The 19,314-nt window shown below is 42.4% G+C and overlaps 1 protein-coding gene across 9 annotated transcripts in view; it reads left to right on the forward strand.

Moving 5' to 3' along the window:
• PDZD2 (PDZ domain containing 2) overlaps window positions 1–13,762 on the forward strand; it is a 201,780-nt gene extending 188,018 nt beyond the window's left edge. For all 9 annotated transcript variants that reach the window (XM_086870110.1, XM_086870111.1, XM_086870113.1 and 6 more), the window contains 5 exons: window positions 542–659; window positions 3,654–3,755; window positions 5,848–6,118; window positions 8,033–8,167; window positions 9,553–13,762. In XM_086870110.1, the coding sequence (XP_086726236.1) occupies window positions 542–659; window positions 3,654–3,755; window positions 5,848–6,118; window positions 8,033–8,167; window positions 9,553–9,719 (793 nt within the window). In that variant the 3' untranslated portion in view covers window positions 9,720–13,762. The remainder of the gene's footprint in view (window positions 1–541; window positions 660–3,653; window positions 3,756–5,847; window positions 6,119–8,032; window positions 8,168–9,552) is intronic.
• The last annotated feature ends 5,552 nt before the right edge of the window (window positions 13,763–19,314 follow it).

Below are 19,314 nucleotides of genomic sequence, written 5' to 3' on the forward strand. Positions count from 1 at the left end.
TGTAGCCCCAGCTTGCCTTCCCTTCACAGTCTAGGGGTGCCATTCATGACCTTGATGCCCTGGAGCTGCCAGGCTGCTGTGTCTTGATTTCAGAACAGGATAAAACATTTTATCCTGGAAAGGCTGGGTTCCTTTTCTGTGGCCCCTCTATCTGGTTTTGGTCAGTTTTTGGCCATGTTACAGCACAGCAGTACTGGTGGAGAAGAGGCTGCACAGCACTGGCTGCCAGCACAGCCTGTGGTGACAAACGAGCTTGTTGTCCTGCCAGAAGCAGTCTTCAGATGTAGCTGTCTCCTGTTAGTGGCTGTTGCTAAAACCATTAGGGAAGGATGAGGGGAACAGAACAGGGATTGACTTTCAGAGTTACTCTTAAATAATCTTCTTTGCCCCTTTCTGTTCTCCCAGCATACACCATTTTTTACCAGTTTTCAAGATTCTTTCTTTGTCGTTTATCCTAATGCAGCCTACACTGTATACATGAAATGTATCTCTACAGAGTTGGGAAACATAGAGCTCTTCTGTCTTTTTATGTTTATTTTAGCTTGGATCAGCTGCTCATCTCAAGCCTGGACCAGCAAAAACTGCAATCTGTTTTGTCAGTGGTAGTACCAAAATGTGATGTTGCTGCTATGCTCCAAGAAGTCAAAGCACAAGTAAAGGTAAAAACCACAAGATAAAAACTGGGTTATTGTTGGATTTTCAAGGGTTTTCTTAAGGGTAGGTAAAATCTTTTCCAAACCATTTCAGAGCTCCTCCAGTAGTAGTAGTCTCATGACAAGCTATTACTATCAACTGCAGTTAATTTTACTAAATGCCTGCTATAAACTTGTGGTAAATTTGAATGGCCTTTTGTATAAGGAAGTTCAAAAGCAGCTGTGAGTCACAATAAATAGACCTATTTTAAGTGGAAAAGTATTCTTCTGTCTCAGCTCCCCAGTAACTGTACATCAGAATTTAGCTTTCCACCAGCCATCTGGGTCAGAGTCCATTTCCCCACCATGCAGGGGAAGCTTTGCTCCTCTTTGTCCCTGGTGCCTTTTGCTAGAAGCTGCAATCACAGAAACTGAATTTATTTTGTTCAGTGCTGAACTTGAGCACCACAATGCAGCTGCTGAAGGGTTTATAAGAGACTTCTGTGACCTTTTTGTTCTCTTCTGTGGAAGCTAGTTTTTGCATCAAGATAACTTGTTTCATTATCTAGGTGTTTGAAGAAGGCTTCCAAAGTGAAATGCCTGTCAGAACATTACTTCCTTGCTTTCGGTGTTTCTGTTTGTGGGATACATCCACATCCTTTCTAAATTAGAACAGAAGTTGATAAAATAATGACAGTACTAGAAGGGAAACTGCCATCTGGTCTGCATAACTGCTGGCTGAGCTGCATCTAGAGTGTTTTTGAGTTTGTTCACAAAGATTGCAAATTTCAATCAAATTTCAAACAGAACAGGCTGGGGGGAAAAGGACCTCCCCAAAATATCCAGCTTTATCTCCTTCCAGGGGACAGCATAGCTAAAGCATGCAACTCTCAAAAGCTTGGTGAGCCAAGAGGGCTAGCTAGGTTTACTGATAAAATTAGAATTGGATTGCACAACTGGACGGAGGCAATTAAGTGTTCTCTAAAGTATTTTGCATGTGGTCTTGGAGAGATTATTTATTTATGCCACTTTTCAAAGTCTTAGAGCTCAAATATTTATAAAGCTGAATGCTTCTTGGAATGCACTCCTTGTCTGCATAGTTTCTTATCCATATTTAAGCCCAGTGTGGCACACACTCTGGAAAATTTTATGTTATTCAAATGGTGGATTTTGAATGCACAATAGAACAGTTCTTCATAGTTATCCAGTTGTTGAAAAATGAGACAGACTGCCTGACTTGGACTAAGGCTTCCCTGGGAAGAGTTTTTCACCATCCTTTATTCTAAACAGTGCTGAATTTACTGCTAGCGTTTAATAAATGCTAGCAATATTAATTTAAAAATGGGCATTTGATTTTGGTCTCTATGACTGGTATCTTTGGCTAACAGTCTAAGCAGAGGTGATTACTGGAGGCCTGGTGTGCCTTCTGTGTGTCCAAGTAAAGCAGTAAGTGTCCCCAGCCAGGTCTCTGCCCAATATTACGTGTGCTGGCAAGGAGCATTTTTGAGGGCTGGGGAGGGAGGGAATGCACCTTGGGAATGGGAACCCAGTATCTAGTTGTGTTGTTGACTGGCCCAACACATATGATCCTTGATCCTCTTTTAACATCTGAACTTCTGACTTTTTTTTCCTTCCTTCATCAGTGTAAGCAAATTAAGCTGAGGGTTTGAAAGGAAAGAGTGTGACCTCTTGAAGAAAAAGGGTTGCTACAGTATTTAACAGTCAAAGATATGTGTATGTTCCCATTGTTTGGAAAGGGGCTACTAGTTACTATTAGTTATTATTTCTAGCCAGAAATAAAGCTATTCTCACCTGAGTACAGGTGAGCCAGGTCTTAGCATTTACAAAACACTGTGGACAAAGAAGTTCTCCCCTCACTGCTCCTCTCTCCTTGGATGCTGAGGGATCAGTGATGTGCAGCAGGGTGACATCAGTTTCTGACACTGCCTCTCTAAATTGCAGGGATGCCTCTAGTGTAGGAAATCTGTAGACACTCTTTGGCAGAGAAACATGCAGTGAGACTAAGAATTTGACTTTCACCACAAAATCTAATGATCTGTGGCTCTCTTTGCCATCTGAAACAAAAGGCAAATGCTGAGTTAATATGTTGAGTTTAGTGAACTAAATATATCATTTAACGCTAAATAGATTAAGAGATTGGTTTCTAATGATTTGCTGCTACTTTTAGTATTGGCAATTTCTGGAAATAACTGATGTTAGATAGGATCCTGGGGAAAAGCTGAGAAACCTGCTTTCTACTCTCCCCATCTGATGCTCTGCCCCACAGATAGGTACTATGTGCCTGCTCCACCAAATTCCTTTCAACAGATCCCCTGCACCACAAAACGTGGTCTCTGTGACAGTGTCAGACTTGTTGGAAGCAAACCTGCACCAATCCTTTTCCTGTGACTGATGCTCCCATTTCTACAACAGCACAGCTTTGTCCTTAGGCTCCTTACTTTAATCTTCCAACTTTTTTCTGCTGTCCCCTCCGACCTTCCCAAGCTTCAGTAATGTGGCCACTGCCCCTTGGAGGATTGTCCAGCGCTGCTGAGAAGAGATTGATGCAAATGCTCTGCATTACATCCATGTTACTCTTTCGAGGAAGGAGAAATTGGATAACAAAAGTTATCCAGAAGAGTACAGTGCTTGGTCCAGAAAGGTGTATGGGAATATTGAATTTTGACTGCAAAATGTTGAACAATGCAAAACTGACCACAGCCTGTAAAAATTAGGCTGCCCAAGGTATAATGCCATTTCACTACCCCTAATTTTTGTTTTCTAGCCTTAAACTGACTGAAGAAACTTTTCTTGTCACCTGAGTTCTCCTAGATGGCTGCTTCATTCTGTAACATGGAGTGAAATGCATTTAATATCTCAGTTTTACTTCCTTGAGTTGCCTCTTTTCACCTGCCCTAATGTGTGGGTACTGGGAATTTGTAATTTCTGTGGGTACTTGTTCTTGATCTTTGGTTTTTTGTTTCTTCTTCCCCTTCCTGTGCACCTCCATTTTTCTGCTAGAGCAAAGAAGACACATACTTTGTAGTCTTGCACAAAGAAGAAGGAGCTGGCCTGGGATTTAGTGTTGCTGGAGGAATAGACTTGGAACAGAAATCAGTCACAGTAAGTGATGGCTGCAAGTCATTTTTCTACAAAGCTCACTTTAAAGTAGGCTGGTGATTAGATCAAGTGCTCGTTTATCAAGACTCACTGCAAGTCATTCACGGTGTCTCTCAGAAGCAGCAGCTTACCATCTGCTACTGAAATCAGAGTGTCTGGGAAGTGTAATTTTTATTATTGGAGATGGATAACAATTATGCTTTCAGGCTTTAAAAATCTGTTGCTGGATGGGATGAGCTAGATCTAAATCCTATGGATGTAAATAAAAATTCTGCATGCAGCTGCAGTGCACACAGCCTTTTGGGGGAGACTTTTATTTCCATCCCTTGAAAGGAAACTCTGTGTAGCAAAGTTTGAAGGATTTTTCAGATCTCAGGAGTGATTGTTGCAGACCTCAGCAAACATTATGGATTTCACATTACAAGTTTGTTTTGAGATGTGTGGGTGGTCAGTAAATGAGGGTTGTTGTCTGGTTAGGGTTTTTTTAAGCCTTAAGCAACATTCTGAACCAAAGATAGTGTCCTGTTAAGATAGTGGTGTATAAAAAATGTCTGCTCAGAAACAGATCAATGAGACAGAAAAATCCAAGAAAACTGGTGTCCTCCTGTGTGATGGTTTCTTTAACACAAAATATGCTTTCAAATTCTGCCCTGAAAGAGAGAGATCCATTAAATGCTGAGGTTAGAAGAAGGGTATGTCCCCAGAGAGTTCCTTATAGAGTTCCTTACCTAGAGGGTGCAACTCTAGCTAAAAAAAAAGATCTAGGATGAGGAACTAATGATGTCATTTTCCTGAATTCTGTTAGCCATGAGACCAAAGGAGTGTCAGTTCCTGCTATTCCCTGATGTTTCCTGTTCAGAGAGTGTAAAGGGATCTTATTAATGTTCCTGACCTACTGGGATTCTGGGCCCCAGCTAGATTTAGGATTTCCACTGGGTGCTGAGCTGCTTAGATTGGCTGTTACATCCACACTTGGGTGCAGAAATGGAAATTCCTAGTGAGCTTCAAAGGTACTGAGGAGGCGAGGAAAAGCAGCAGATGTTTTTGGACATGACCACTGTATTCCACTTGCATCTGCATGCCTACATCTGTTATGGAGGCTGTTATTCCAGCTTTGAATGCCTGCTCAGACTAGCTGGAAATTTATCTCATTGGACCTGTGGGGTTGTAGCAGGTGCCTATCTCAGCATGGCTCTACAATGAGATGGAACAGGAGCCAAAAGGCTTCTGACGTCTTGCTGCTGGTCTGGGTATTAGGAAAAATTCCTAAAGATAATGCCATGCAGAAATGTGTCCACAGATTTGCTGCTTTGAACATTTGCTTGGCAGACCTAGTACTGTCTCCATGGGAAACCATATTCTGGCTGCTAAAATTAGAGTGCCTAATAGGCAAGTCCTTAAATACTGGGTCTTGAGTCTTTTAGTCAGTTCCTTTTTGTAAATGACACACATCTAAAGTTGCTGGAAGTTTTCTCAAAGTTTAATACACCCTGAATAGAGTATTTTTTCTCTAGAAAATGCATTTCAAGTCGCTAAATCATCCTTTTCCATCTATTTGCATGATATTTGATCAGCCAGATTGAGGCAAACAATTAAATACTTGTACAGCTGCAGTAAGTCAGAGCCTTTCTGTGCACAGATGTTTAGAAATGTGCATTTGAAAACAGCACAGGATGCATGTCCCTGTCAGTGGGAAGTGGGGGAGTGGGTGTTGCACACCACAGTGTTCTTGGTGGCTGCTGTGGCATGGATGTGGATTTAACCCTCTGTGTCACTTGAAATATGGTAATATTGAAGGCCTTTGAGGAGTTCAGTGAAAGCATAAGTGATTTGTGATACTACGTTCCCTGGCTGGTTTTGGTTATCTTTGGCTTAGAAATGACCATGCAGTAACAGCATGTTTTCTTCTGAATTCCCCCATCCCCAGATGGAGATCTGTCTGGTCACTTTGAGTGTGTTCACTGCAGCAAATGCTGCGTGCCAGGCAGTGGGCACTGGCTGCAAATTTTGGTAGAGTGTCTCTGTTCAGCTTGGCCTGTAGAATGCTGTGTGTGGTCATGAGGTTAAAGCATCCCTATTAAAACCTTTCTTGTAGGTCCACAGAGTGTTTTCAAAGGGAGTGGCATCTCAAGAAGGGACTATCCATCGAGGAGATCTTGTTCTGTCTATCAATGGCAAATCTCTGGCAAGCTCAGTCCATGGGGATGTCCTGAATACTCTTCATCACGCAAGGCTGTACAAATATGCAGTCATTGTCATCCAGAAGGAAAAAGACAAAACAAACAATTCCTCCAGAGTCGAGATATCAGCTACTGGCAGAAAATGTGTGGGGTCTGGGACGGATGTTTCCATGGAAATAGGAACAGGTATGATCTTTGTCCAAGAACAGTTGGAAGGATTCCTTCGCAGAGCAGACTGAAGGGAAAAATGTCCATGTGTTTTAGATTAAAAGTGTCTGTGCCTTATGTGATTGAAGGGAGAAAATGAAATTACCTTTGAATTTTATTTGTTCTCATTGGAACCTAAATACAGTTTGGGGTTTGGTTGTTTGGTTGGGCTTTTTTTCAATTATTGTAACTAGATGCAAACTTAGAAGACATAATTCAGGGCTGAATCCAGTTTCTACTTAGGTAAGTGGTTCAGCATATTCTTCAGGATAATACAGGATAAACTCCTTTTAAGTAACCAGTGCAAGAAAGAAAACAACCAGAAATAATTTTTAAAAATTTTAAAAAGCTCCAAGAAAACCCCATGCCCTTTCACTAAGCATAGGGACTGAGCTTGTTCTATGTAAAAGCAGATTTCATACTGTTTCTACTAGAAACATAGAAAAAATTATTTTTATATTGCAGTAAATGGGGAAGTAAGACTATTGAAGTCAGCCATCCCAAAGGAAAGTAGGGACAAATGGCTAAGTGGAAATGTATTAGTGGAATATTAGGTTCCTGTTTGGGAACAAGTCAGAATTTTGGTGTAAAGGCTGCACCTGGGGTGTTAAGAAGAGATCTCTGAAATTTTTTTTGAGATTTAAGACCTAAACCCCTTCAGCACGTATCTGGATGATGCTGCCTGTGGGAGCAGGGAATGACCAGGGGCTTCCCCTTCCCTCTAGGGCAACACCAGGCACTCAGCTCATCCATCCCAAAACCAGGACATAGAGCTGCCACTCAGTTATTTTTAATCTGTTGGCTGTAATCACTGCTGTTCTCACGGGGATTTTTTTTTTTTCTGTAGCAGTTTCTTTTGTTTTATGCTTACACTGGGTTTTATGATAGGACTTTATAACACACTTCAAAAAGACATAAAAAAAGAAAGCACTCTGTTAATTAATGGATCAGCCTTTCTGGAATTGCTCCCATGGATATTATCTATGTAATTACTTCAGAATCCCTCTCTGCCCTAAACTCCCTGTATCCTGCACCCTGCCAAATGCAGAATATCTGCTGGTCCAGGCGCTAGGGGGCAACATTATCTCATAAACAAAATAATGTTGGGTTATTCAGAACATCTTTCCACCCTTCCAGGCAAGGGACATTTCCAGATGTTTTGGATAACATTTAAAGTTGTGTAAGATGACAGTAGCAGTAATTTGTGATACAGACTGCATAATTATTACATTCACACAAGGCAAAGAGGATCCTGTTTTCCAAAACTGCAGATCTGTTTCCTCCTAAGCAGAATCATGTTTTAAGTCAGCTACAGCAATATTGTACTAAAGAAATATCTGCTATGTAGGAGGCATGGTACAACTACTGTTAATTATAATTAAATACATAGACAGGAGACCAGAAACAACTTATCACCCTAGTAAGTGATTACAGATTTTTGCTTAAGAGAATGGAACATGTTTGCTTATTGAAACCTTTCATTAATTCCTGTTACTTAAAAAGATGTGGTTCATTGAATAAGCAAAGGGAGCAAATGAAAGAGAAATAAATGCTCTCCAGTCCCTATTTTTGTAATTTTTCAGTTACTTTGTTGATGTTTAGAGTATTTGCTAACTTTGCTAGCTATATTTTTGCACAAAAAATGATGCCTTGGCACGTTGCTGTTGAACATGTAAAAGGAAAATCTCCCTGTGTGCAAATGCATTTTGTACTGTCTCCCATTCACAGCTACAATAGAATACATTCACTTCTGAGAAACCTGATGGCATGTCCTAGTCTGAGTAACTGAACTCTGAATTGTCCTGTCACTGCAGCAAAAGCGAAAACTAGCCAAAAACAACATGCAGTTTACTGTTATCTACATAACAAGATGCTGTGTATGTTCAATTGCAGATCCAAACCTGGACATGAATGATGTCATCTGCGTTGAATTATTGAAAACCTCTGCTGGTTTGGGATTTAGTCTTGATGGTGGAAAAGCTTCCATTGCTGGAGATAAGCCCTTGCTTGTAAAAAGGATATTTAAAGGTACCACTTGCATGCAGTGGATTTTATCTCAGTTTTCCTTTTATTATCCCAGTTTTCTTTTTCCTTTTTTTTCCAGTCTCTGCATTGTACAGACATTTCAATTACTGTATTCAGCATTTTTTTGAAGCAAGGGTGGATTTTGTGGCTCTCGTTTACTTACTAGGCGAAAGTGTTTATTAAAAGAAAAAACACTCCTGGGAATGGCTAGGGGTTGCATCTGCTAGTAAATGTGGAGCAGTCTGCTTTACTAAGTATAGGTCTGTCCACTAATCTAGACATTAGACTACAGCAGCAATCATTTATATAGTTGAAATGTTGATGCCTTATCCAGTTCTCTTTCCTAAGAAATGCGTAGTGCATATAATCAGTGCTACTGAAGCACTACCCTGAGCCTTATGCCCAGTTATGAGTTTTACCATATTTTTGTTTTCTTGTTTTAATTTTCAAATGTTAACATTGGCTTTTGCTAAGAATATGGGATATTTGTATTCAAAAACTGCCAGTTGTGGGTGCTTTGTTTGTCAGCAGGTAGCTAAACTTATATGAATTGTACACAGAAAGAAAACAAGTCCCAGAACTATGCTGTGACTTTCATATGTCACATGTCAGTTTAGTGAAAAATAAGGCCCTTTCTGAAGGCAGCTGAAACTCTCGATAAAACTACATGTGCTCAGCATTTTTACAGAATTACTTTTCAGTTATTTATTCCTTCATCAAGATAAAAAAATCAAACAGGTAATTGCTTATCAGTTTGTGTTTGTGTGTGTGTGTATGGTTTTTCCCCTCTTTAGAAGGCACTTCTAAGGGTAAAGGGCATGTTTAATTCTTGAGCTCATTCATTTACATACTTATATATAGTCCTTTTTCCCTCCCTGTGATGGCTCATGTTAGTTTAACTGTCATTACAGAAAACATATTTTCATTAGCAGCGAAGGGTATGCCTCTCTCTAGAAGCTTTCTGTGAATGGTTTTTGTCCACGGTTTGCTATCAGTGTTTGATTTGTTCATCCCAGGTTTGACAGTCTACTGCATTACCACCTTACTACCCTGTTGAAATGCCACATACAACATTCATGGTTATTTTCTCTGTAGCTGTAAGAAAATCAGGTTTCTTACAGCTACAGAGATAACATTTGGCATATTTAATACATGTAGTTTCCTTCAAAACCAGCATCTTTTCTGAGAACAAGGCTTTATCTTAGTTAAAATAACCCTTTTTGTGAGATGCAGCATGGGGTAGCTTTCTAGAGCTGAGGTGAACATAAGTGACTTGTATTGAAATTGTTACAGTTGGAAAAAATGGTTTATTTTCATCCCAGTGGAAGACAGATTTTTGTGGGCTCACTTCTTTTTAACACTGACTTTTCCCCCCATTTCACTTCTAGGTGGTGCTGCGGAGCAATCTGGAAACATAGAAACTGGAGATGAAATTCTTGCTGTTAGTGGGAAGTCATTAATTGGGCTCATGCATTACGATGCCTGGAACATCATTAAATCTGTGCCAGAGGGGCCTGTTCAATTGCTAATCAGAAAACATAGAACTGCAGTATGATGGAAGCACTACGTCTAATCACACTTGCTAAGACAAACCATTTAAAACTGTCTAAAAGCTGTCTTTGTTTATAAAGCCACACAGAAGTGTCTTAATACTTTACAGAGAGGTGCTAAGAGCCTTGGAGAACCACTGAGCAAGCGTGTGATGAGCTTCAAAAATCTCACCTATTGATTGGGGATGAAGGAAGCCGAAAGTTAGAGACAATTTTGTATTATGTGGCAGTTTTATTGGAACTTCAAGACCTCTCCTGGGTTTGATTTAAAGTATTTTGACTGAGATAAATAACACTGTGCCTGTCCCTGATATTTTTAGTATCTGCAGAGTGTTGGTAGTAGAACTTGTTGGTTGCCATCCTGTTGACAAGGGTGGGTTTTAGACTGTACTGTATCACTTAGCTGTAGTAAGACTTAAGGACACTTCCTTAGGGTCTGGTTCTTTTTTTTTTTGTTGTAATAAGAGAATGTCTGGAACAGTCTCACTTTATTCTTCTAAGTGCAGTTTTGCTAAAAGTGCATGACAAAAGAGTATAATTTTGCACAACTTGTACACCTAAAATACAAGCATTTTATTGCAAAGCTGAAAAATCCTCTTAAAACTAATGAACTAACTCAGCATCCACCACAACTGAATCTACTTCTAGGTGCAACTTGTATCTGATAGCACTTGGCGTTAATGCGGTAGAAATCTGTAAGAAAATCATGTCCAAATTATAAATGGTTGTCTACCAAGGTGTATACTGAGTTATTAGTTGTGATTAAAATGGGGGCGATAAAAAATTAAGGTCTGAATTTTCAAATTTAGGCTTTTAATGTTAGGCACCTTTAAAATACATATATTTTTAAAAAGGGGGATAATTTCAAGTGCTGAGCACTTACAGATCCCACAGACTTCAGCGACCGCTAAGAACATCTGCAAGTTGGGCTGCTTTTTTTTATCTTCAAGAGGTTTAAGGCTGCCCAACTTGAAAGACACAAGCTGAAAAGTGGTGATCTAAAAATGGGGATTATAACAGATTAAATCTGAGCTGGCCATATTTGTGGTGGCTTTTAATTGGTCTTCTTTGTTTTCTCCTGTCCAGTATTTATTTTTGCTTGTGTGAGAGTGGGTTGAGGATGTGTGTGGATAATGCAAGTACACCCAAATGCATCAGGATTGGGCTGATACTGAGGGTTCTGGGTGGTGAAACTGAAAACTCTTTGGTAGGTGGGAAAAACCATGGTGCTGGGCACAGCAAAAGAGAAAGGGCTGCAATGCCACAGGAGCTTAGTTTGGATTTTCTCACCTCTACTCACAGAAGAGGTATCAGTAGCAGGCCTTGCTGCTTAGTCTGCTGTGCTGGGAGGAGAGCGTATGGGTGCAAGAGATTAGACTCTGTTATTTCTCTTCCTACATCTGGGATAGCTAAACAACATAAAATACATACAGGAGGAAATGGGCCAGTGTCCTTATCAGCTGAGAACAAGTTGTTTGTTCCACAGTGCTCAGGTTGTTCATCACATTAGGCTGGAGACTGCTTGCAGCCAACATGCCCAGGGTGAAGAGCTCTCAGCCTGGAACCAGTCCAAGTCTGACGTGCTGCCTCTGTTTTCAGTGAGCCAAGACACTGCGTAGCTGTTACAAAAAGGTCTGGGCTTGTCACTTGGCCCTTCCCCAAGATCATACTGTAGTTCAGTTTATTTACATTTATTCAGCAGTGCTTGAAGCAATTGCTTCCAGGTTAATGGAGCACTCGCTTGGGTTCTTCTCTGTGACAGCTTCATCAGACTGCAGGTCATGATGAGCAGAAGAAAATTCAGTTCTGCGAGGCAACCTGAGACCAGATGAATAAAAAAGCTGTGCAATGTTTGCCTAAAAGTGAACAAATAGGTTTAATTCTTTTTCAGTGACATATAGCATGTGAATCCAGGGAGAGATGCAGCTTTTGGCTACAGGAAAGGCAATACTGTACGTAGTCCTACAGCTCCTTTGCCTGCAGGATTTCTGCTGAGACTAATTCAGGTTCAGTGCTGTGAGGTGACTGTGGACTGCGGGTCCCCTGTGAACCCAAAGCTCAGCCACTCTGTCGGGACTGGTCCATGCCTCCGGTCACCTCCATGGTGGGAGAGGCTTCAGGAGGATGCAGCTCTTAGGGCTGGGGGACCACACAGATTCCAGGCCTGGGATGGGATAGAAGATGTTACCCCTGCATATTTGCTGAAAAACAGGGAGAAGATAATTTGGCAGTGACAGCTGAATGGTGAGGCCTTGTTCAGGAATGACCAAAATCCGACTGTACTAGAGTGTATAATAGATACATAAATTGCATGTGGAATTTAATGCAGCGTAGTGAATGCATACCTGTATACGTATAATACGTGCAAGTGCAGTACTGACTTTTTGCTACTTTAATGTGGTAAATCACAGTTGTGTTTTAGGAAATGGCATTTTTTTCAGTCCACAGTCTAGAATTCCAGAGGTTCCATCGCAGGGAGGCATATGTCTCCCTCACTCCTAAACCAGTGTGAGCTCTAAGGTAAAGTCTTCGTTTTGTAAATTAAAGTTAATTTGAGGTGTCTTAAGATGATACGTGGTGGGTATTTTCAGATGCTTATTTGCAGGTACTGTTCATTGTGAGTGATTTAGAAGGCTTTTTTTTTCAGTAATCAGATACTGTTCAGTATTTTATTTTACATGCACGTAGATAAGTGTTGGCTGAGTAACAGCAAGCAGAAATGGGGATTTTTGTGTGTGATTCAGTAGTGGCTATAATTTAAAAGATAGGTTTAATGTTTTAAATCTGATAATAGTTACTATGGGTAGAAAGATAACACTTCTCTACTAACTTTAGAGCAAGTAAAAGAATTGTATTTAACCCTGATTTTTTCTGTTCCTGAAAATACCTTTTTTTTTTCCTTGTGAAAAAACATCTTCACTGATGCTGGTATGATTACAGTAGCATTTCCTGACATCTCTCTTGGGGTGACATTCCCTGAAAAAGCTCCAGGATTTATGCAGTATGGGTGTCTATTTCGTTACAGACAAGATGGGTAGACCAAGCAGATTTGTAAACGTTTGGTTACACACCTGACAAAATAAATGTTATTTTTCTAAGAGCCTGGTCACGCTAAAACAATGGAGAACGTTGCATTAGTTCATCAGTATTCAGGAGGATAATGACCATTTTTGGCCTTGCTGTTTGCGTATCAGTCCCCATGGTGATTCTTCAACCTGCTGGAGTGTTGGCCAAACTCTAGGAGAGCAGAGACTTGACAGCTGCATCCTAGAAGACCAAAAAATCAAGATGAAATTATGCACTTCTTCACCAGGGAACTGAAAGCATTCCAGACAAGGGGAGTTTGCTCCTAGATGGAGAAGGTTTAGGGCTTTGGTGCATCCAGGCCTGGGGCAGCTGAAGGTGCACATCATGGATATGAGAGCAGTGAGATGCTGCCATTGCGTATTCTGCAACCTTTTGTACTTGAAAGCTCTTTCCAGCTTCCTTAGGGACTGCATCTGTATTGAAAACTCTGAGATTAGGGAGGGAAAAACATTGGATCATTTTCTCGCTAAAAAAAATAATAGAAGGACAGATAAGTATTAAGAAACTGTTAAGTTCATATTTCCTAATGACCCTCACTTAAAATTAACCCTGGTAAATGTTCTGCAGTGGTTCTTGTCAAATTCTGAAGGAAGTGTTCCCAGATGGGAATGTTTACCTGTTTCTATGTTTAGGTTATGTAAATGTACAAGTGAAAATATTGATGAAGAGTAGACTAGCTCATGAGAAAAATGGGGATCCCACTGTAGGTAGATTTTGTGTGTTAGTCTGATACACTTATTGTATGATACTGTATATTTACACTTTTATTTATATAAATAAAACTTCTTTTAATGAAAACTGTTTAATATGCCTTGTATATTATAAAAAAGTCAGTGCAATAACATGAAATAGATTGTACTTTTTTTTTTTAATTTCTGTCTCTTCTATGTCAATCTGTATCGCTATAAACTGTTTTGCTTGGGTTTTTTAGTGATTTTGAAAATAAATGGTATCCTTAGTACTCCTCTAGATATTTAATTCTGTTATGCCAGAGTCTGTCTGGTCCTCAGTTGGAACTGGCATCAGAGGGACAAGGATGTCAGGGAGAGCAAAGACTTTGTGTAAATGCTGTCCAGATGTGCATCTAAGTTAGAACTAAAATAGTGCCCTCTTAAAAACTGCCATTCAGTGTGAAGAGGACTCTGGCATTTAAGAAGTGGTACAAGGTGTTTTATAAAACCTGCTTTGGTATCTTGTTTTTTCCTGTCCCTGTTGCAGGAGATGTGGAGTTTTCATCAAAGCAGCAGTCCCTGGAGCATGCTGCCTATAAACTGTACCTCCTTCCCAGACCCTGGGCTGTAGGGGAATGGATTGTATGTGCAGAGAATGATTTTATACAGCTAGGCCTAACCTGGTGTTTGTTGTATTTTCCCACATACTCTGGGGATAAAGCTCCCTCCAAAGCCACAGCGAGGTGGTGGAATAGGCTGGGCTGGAGAGTCTGTGGATGGAGTGGAGCTGAAGTGAGTTCACGGTGGGAGGTGGAGACCACAGCCTCCAAACTGAGGAGGTTTGCAATCAAGTGGGGCCACTCTTAGACACAAGTCACTTCACGATCAGTGCCCAACAGACCAAAGCCAGCCTTGGAAAGCTGAGCCAGCCCAGAAAGCTCTCTTCTCAGCTACTCTGGTGTGTGCAATGCCAGAGGTGCCCAAGACCGTACGCTGGCTTGCAGCACATGAACACATCAGCCTGGTCACTGAGGGGAAGGCTGAGCTGGAGGAAGGGCCTGGTGACTTTGAGTGTTTATATCTACACTACAGGCTCGTGTGCATTGCTCTGTGTTTGCCTGCTGGGTTGGGCACTTGCAGCAGCACTCCCACGTGGCACAGGGCAGTCCTGACCTTTCCTTGGTGTGTACCCATGGCACTCGCCTGTTTCTTGTGCCAGGCCTGGCAAGTCTCACTATTTCCTCCTGAGCACAGTGCTGCCCGAAAGAGCCCAGTGGGGCTTTGTGCAAGGAAAGGAAGGCATTTGCTCTCCTATGCCAGCGGTGCAGGGAGCATTTCCCTCATCCCCAGCTTTGTGCCCCAGAAGCCGCTGTGTTTACTTTTGGTTTCCTTCTCTGGGTGCCACGCTGCGAAGGGTGCAAGAGAGCAAGTACCTCGCAAGAAGGGATAAGCCCACAGCTTCTGCTGACTCATCCTGTGGGAAAGGCCAGTGTGGCTGGCTCCCAGCCTGGCCTCTGGGCACGTGGACTCTTTCCTGGTCTGGAGGGGAAGAGGAGGAGTTTTGTGGTACACTAGTTTTTCATCTGCCTTGGGAACCCTTTTTTCCCCCCATCCCTCTCCTTTGCACACAGCCATGATGAGGGATGCTGCAGGGTCTATGTTGTTAGGCAGTGAGACTGTGCAAGGCATAAAACCAGCTGCTTGGGAAGAAGATGGATGGGAAGCTATGGAATGGTGTGTGCAGTCCCCTCAAGTTTGGGTCAGCACATCTGTCCCCAAGTGGAACCTTGCTTCTCCCCCAGGGCCATATGGGGAAAAGGAGGAAGTTATTTTCAGTCATGATTTCCTCTGCCTATTCTGCTCCCCGCTGCTGTCACCAGTGCTGGGCTAGCCCAGCTCCTCTCCTCTCTTTCACTGAGTCCCCCATATCCATCTTCCTGTCTGTCCTGGTATCTCCAGCACATGGCCTGAGCAGGAGTCAGCAGGGCTCAAACCTCTGAGCAGCCTGACTCTTTTAAGATTAGTCTTGATTATCTTTAATTGAAATCTTAAATGCCACAGTCGGTAGCTAAGTAAAGAGGAATACAAAAGCAAAAAGACACAGTGAACTTACCTGCAAATGGATTAGTACATGTGACTTCGTTTATCCACCAAGACATGTGAAGTACTAGAAAATTTTTACTTCTCTCAGTTGTGAAAGCCTTAGGGCACAGGAAAATGAGGAACTTGAAATGTGATTCTACCTAAAAAGTTCCATTTCATTTCTCTTTTTTTTTTTACAGCTTTACTGCTCTCCTGTTCCCTGTTGACATCACTGAATGCTATCTGAATAGGGTCTGTGATTCTGATGTGTCCGTTTCTTCATCTCTATTTCCAGGAATGTATCAAAAGTGCCACTTTACCACATTTGACCAAAAGTTAATGGTCACTGACCCCAAGCAGAGGTGCTACAAAGGAGAGCCCCTGGGGAGAAGGTTGCCACAGGCCACCCTGGAGTCAGTGGCTGGCCAGGAGCAGGGCAGGTGGTGGCTGGGTATGGCACCCATGAGCACATGACTGATGCCACAGGGCAGCACATCACTGCAGTGACAAGGGGAAGTAAAACCTTCCCAGAACACAGCCCTGGGCTGCACTTCCTGGTGCCCATGGCCACACAGGGTCAGCCACAGAGCCTGCCAAGGCTGCACAGGTGGCATGTCCACCCTGCTGCCTCTGTGCTGCCAGTCCCTGGCCCATGCCTTGCCTGGTGCTGGGAGATTTTTGATAGAGCGTTTGAGTGCTTGAGTTTTCCCTTTCTATGCAATACTGGGTTGTGTAACAGCCTTGCTTTTGCAGCACCTTCCTCCTGTATCCAGCAGCCTCATACTGATAGATGCCTGGGGAGCTAATGATCTGCATTGTCTAGGACTGATTCCCAATCACTTCTGGAAAATGAGGTGTTTCTTCTTGTCAGGAGAATGGCTGAAACTAGACTGTCTCCATCAGCCTTTAGGAAAAGCCTGGTTTGGACCCTGTCTATAGGGAAAGCCAGTCATGACTTCCTCTTTCATGTAGCTGTGTTTATTAAAGCACTTGACCTAGCTAAAATATTTTACAAATTAAGAACGACTGCAGTAATTAGGTTGGTTTCCTTTAAAAAAAACTCTCACTTTTAAAGATCATATGAAAGAACATTTGATGCAAATAAACATTGTTCCCTAAAAGAAGGAGTTACCCTTCCATCCCATAGAGTGTAAAGTCGTGACTAGAAGGATATTTTTGTGTCAGGGTATTTTCTGGAGTTAGTCAATATTAAATGCAGAATTTCCTGCCTTTCCACTGATAGTTCCATATGTGCTGGCCTCACCCCTCTGTGCAGCTGAATCAGTCTGATACTGTTGCACTGAGCAAACAGCTTACATGGTGCTAAAATTCCTTGGATTTTTCCTTACATACCAAAGCCATTTCCTTGATGTGCTGTGGTGGTGCTGGGGGATGTCCAGTATCCAGCTGCTCTTGTCAAAAATTGTCTCCCTAATTCCTGATCCTGAGCAAGGCAGACGTGACTGTGGTGTCCTGCCTTTGTTGTGGTTTTGTCACGTCAGGAGCACAAAGGGGAAGATGGAAGCAGAATGCTGCCCTTAATTTCTGCCGTGTAGTAGGGGACTGTGGTCCCAGCTGGGACCCAGGGGCCTAGAGAGAAAGTGCCAGCATCCTGTTATTTGCCTTATTCAGGAGTGCTGCTGAGTTTTGCAAGCTGGCCTGTCCACTACAAAAAGGCTCCTTGCCCCTTCAAGTGATGACCATGTCATGGAGCTGAGCCTCTGAACCTCGTGGTGCTCCCACCATCCTTTCATAGAGATGGGGGAATGATGCCAAAGCCACCAAGGGTGAAATGGCTGAATCTGTTTTATCTGTGGTTACTGCCGTTTAATGGGATGTCTCCTCTTGCTGAAGGAATGACACCAAGCTCCACATTTTCAGAGGGCTGGTAAGAATTGCAAGGAGCCCATGCATGAGAAGGCAGGGCAGCCTTGGTGTGGCCCGTTTATTACGCGGGCCAGACGATGTCCTGACGCACTTGGGTGAGGACCCTTGTTTACAGCTGTAACAGCTTTTGGAACTATTGCTCACTGACAGTCCCACCATCAGACAGTCACCTGCTTCAGGGGAAACTGCCAGACTGAAAGGCAGTGCATCATATCCCCAGCTCTTCCTGTCCGGCCTCCTTACGCTTCCATGGATGCACATCATGCCCTCACACCCTCTTGTGTTAAATGGGAGGAAAGTGATAAAGCTTAGTCCCATCCAGCAATGTGTACTAAAAATACTGAACAGTATATGAGACATTGTTTTTCAGCTGTTTTATAAAAACATCCCGTGAGGGGAAGAGGAAGTATCTTCTTGTCTGGCACTTTGTTTGGGAAATACCACTTGTGCATCCAGTCTCAGGTGTGAAGGCATGAGCCGGCTGAGGGGGCCAGGCTGGTTTTCACCTAGGGGACCATGGTACAAACACAACCCAGGACTGCACTTGTCCAGCCAGATGCTTTGGTAAATGGAGAGCATTCTAATGTGGCAACTCTGTCAATTTGCTTTGCCAGGTGAGTTTGTTTTTGGTTTTTTGATATCAGATACTAGTGGGTGAGTCAAGTGCAGTCAGATTGTAATGCCATGCCTCAGTGATAGGATTTTTTTCCCCCTGCCCTTTATTTCCCCTCCTTTAGGGAGGAGCAGGTCACAAGCATCACGCTGTGTAGGTGACTAGACACTGCTGGAGGGCTGGAGGAGGGCCAGACTCCAGGGGGAAGCAGGTGAGAGTGTCTGAATGTTTTCACAAGTTTGATGAGTCACACAGGTATGATTTGCTGGTGAAGCTTTACAAAATAGACCTCTGTGTGGCACCTACGGTAGCACTTTTCACCAGGCTGATGGGCCTTCTCAGAACCACTTCACTGATGCCCTCCAAAGTAGAAATCTTCCAGGCTTCTGCTTGTGGCCAAGTGGGAAAGAACAGGGAGTTGCATTTATTTAGGTTTTTTTCTGTTTATTAGAAAAAAGAGCCTTTGGCCCAGAAGTTCTTAGTCCTCCTTACAGTGGGAATACAAGCTACAGGGATGGTGTTCCTTGCCTGGGAAAAAGCAGCACAGTGTGTGAGCAGGGAGCCTGCTGATGTGCTTGGCATAGCAGGGAAGGACCTCAGGCTCTCCTCTGCACGGACACATCTTTGGGTTTAGGGAAGAAGAATGTGCTCTGCACTGTCCCTTTGCTATTCTCTTGTGATAAGCAGTGTCATTTCCCACTCTTCCCAAACTCCAGCTTCAAACTGTGGAGAAAGTAAAAGTTTGTCTGCAAAGTGCTGTATCCCTTTCTGCCTGCATTTTAGATAAAACCCTTAACTTGGATGTCTATCCTTTACAAGGAACGCTCCTTTACAAAGCTGCAGCTACTCTGGTAGAAGTAGTGGGCTCCCAATTCCACCCACATATTCTGCAGCCAGTAGTTAACATAAAATACTATAATAGGTCTCATTCTGAAGTTCGAGGTCATGGTTATTTTTTCTTCCTCTTAAAGGCAGAAAGCAAAGCCTAATCTCCCAAAGAATACCTGGTGGCACTCTGCTCCTGCCTTGTTGCTTTTGCCCTGCTGACATGGAAGCATGAAAGGAATTTGCATAATACAGTCATGTTTTCACCATCCACAAAAGAAAACCCAAGTTGTTACAACCTTTGTGACTCATTTTTCTCGTAAACACTTTGTATTTATTATCTTAGCAAGAATTGAAGACATACATGCACGAGGCATACAGCAACACATCTGGCATACATCCAGAACAGGCCTTAAGGAAAACAAACTCACGTTG

This window comes from Cyanistes caeruleus, chromosome Z, assembly GCF_971803275.1.
Source record: "Cyanistes caeruleus chromosome Z, bCyaCae1.hap1.1, whole genome shotgun sequence".
Lineage (NCBI taxonomy): Eukaryota > Metazoa > Chordata > Aves > Passeriformes > Paridae > Cyanistes > Cyanistes caeruleus.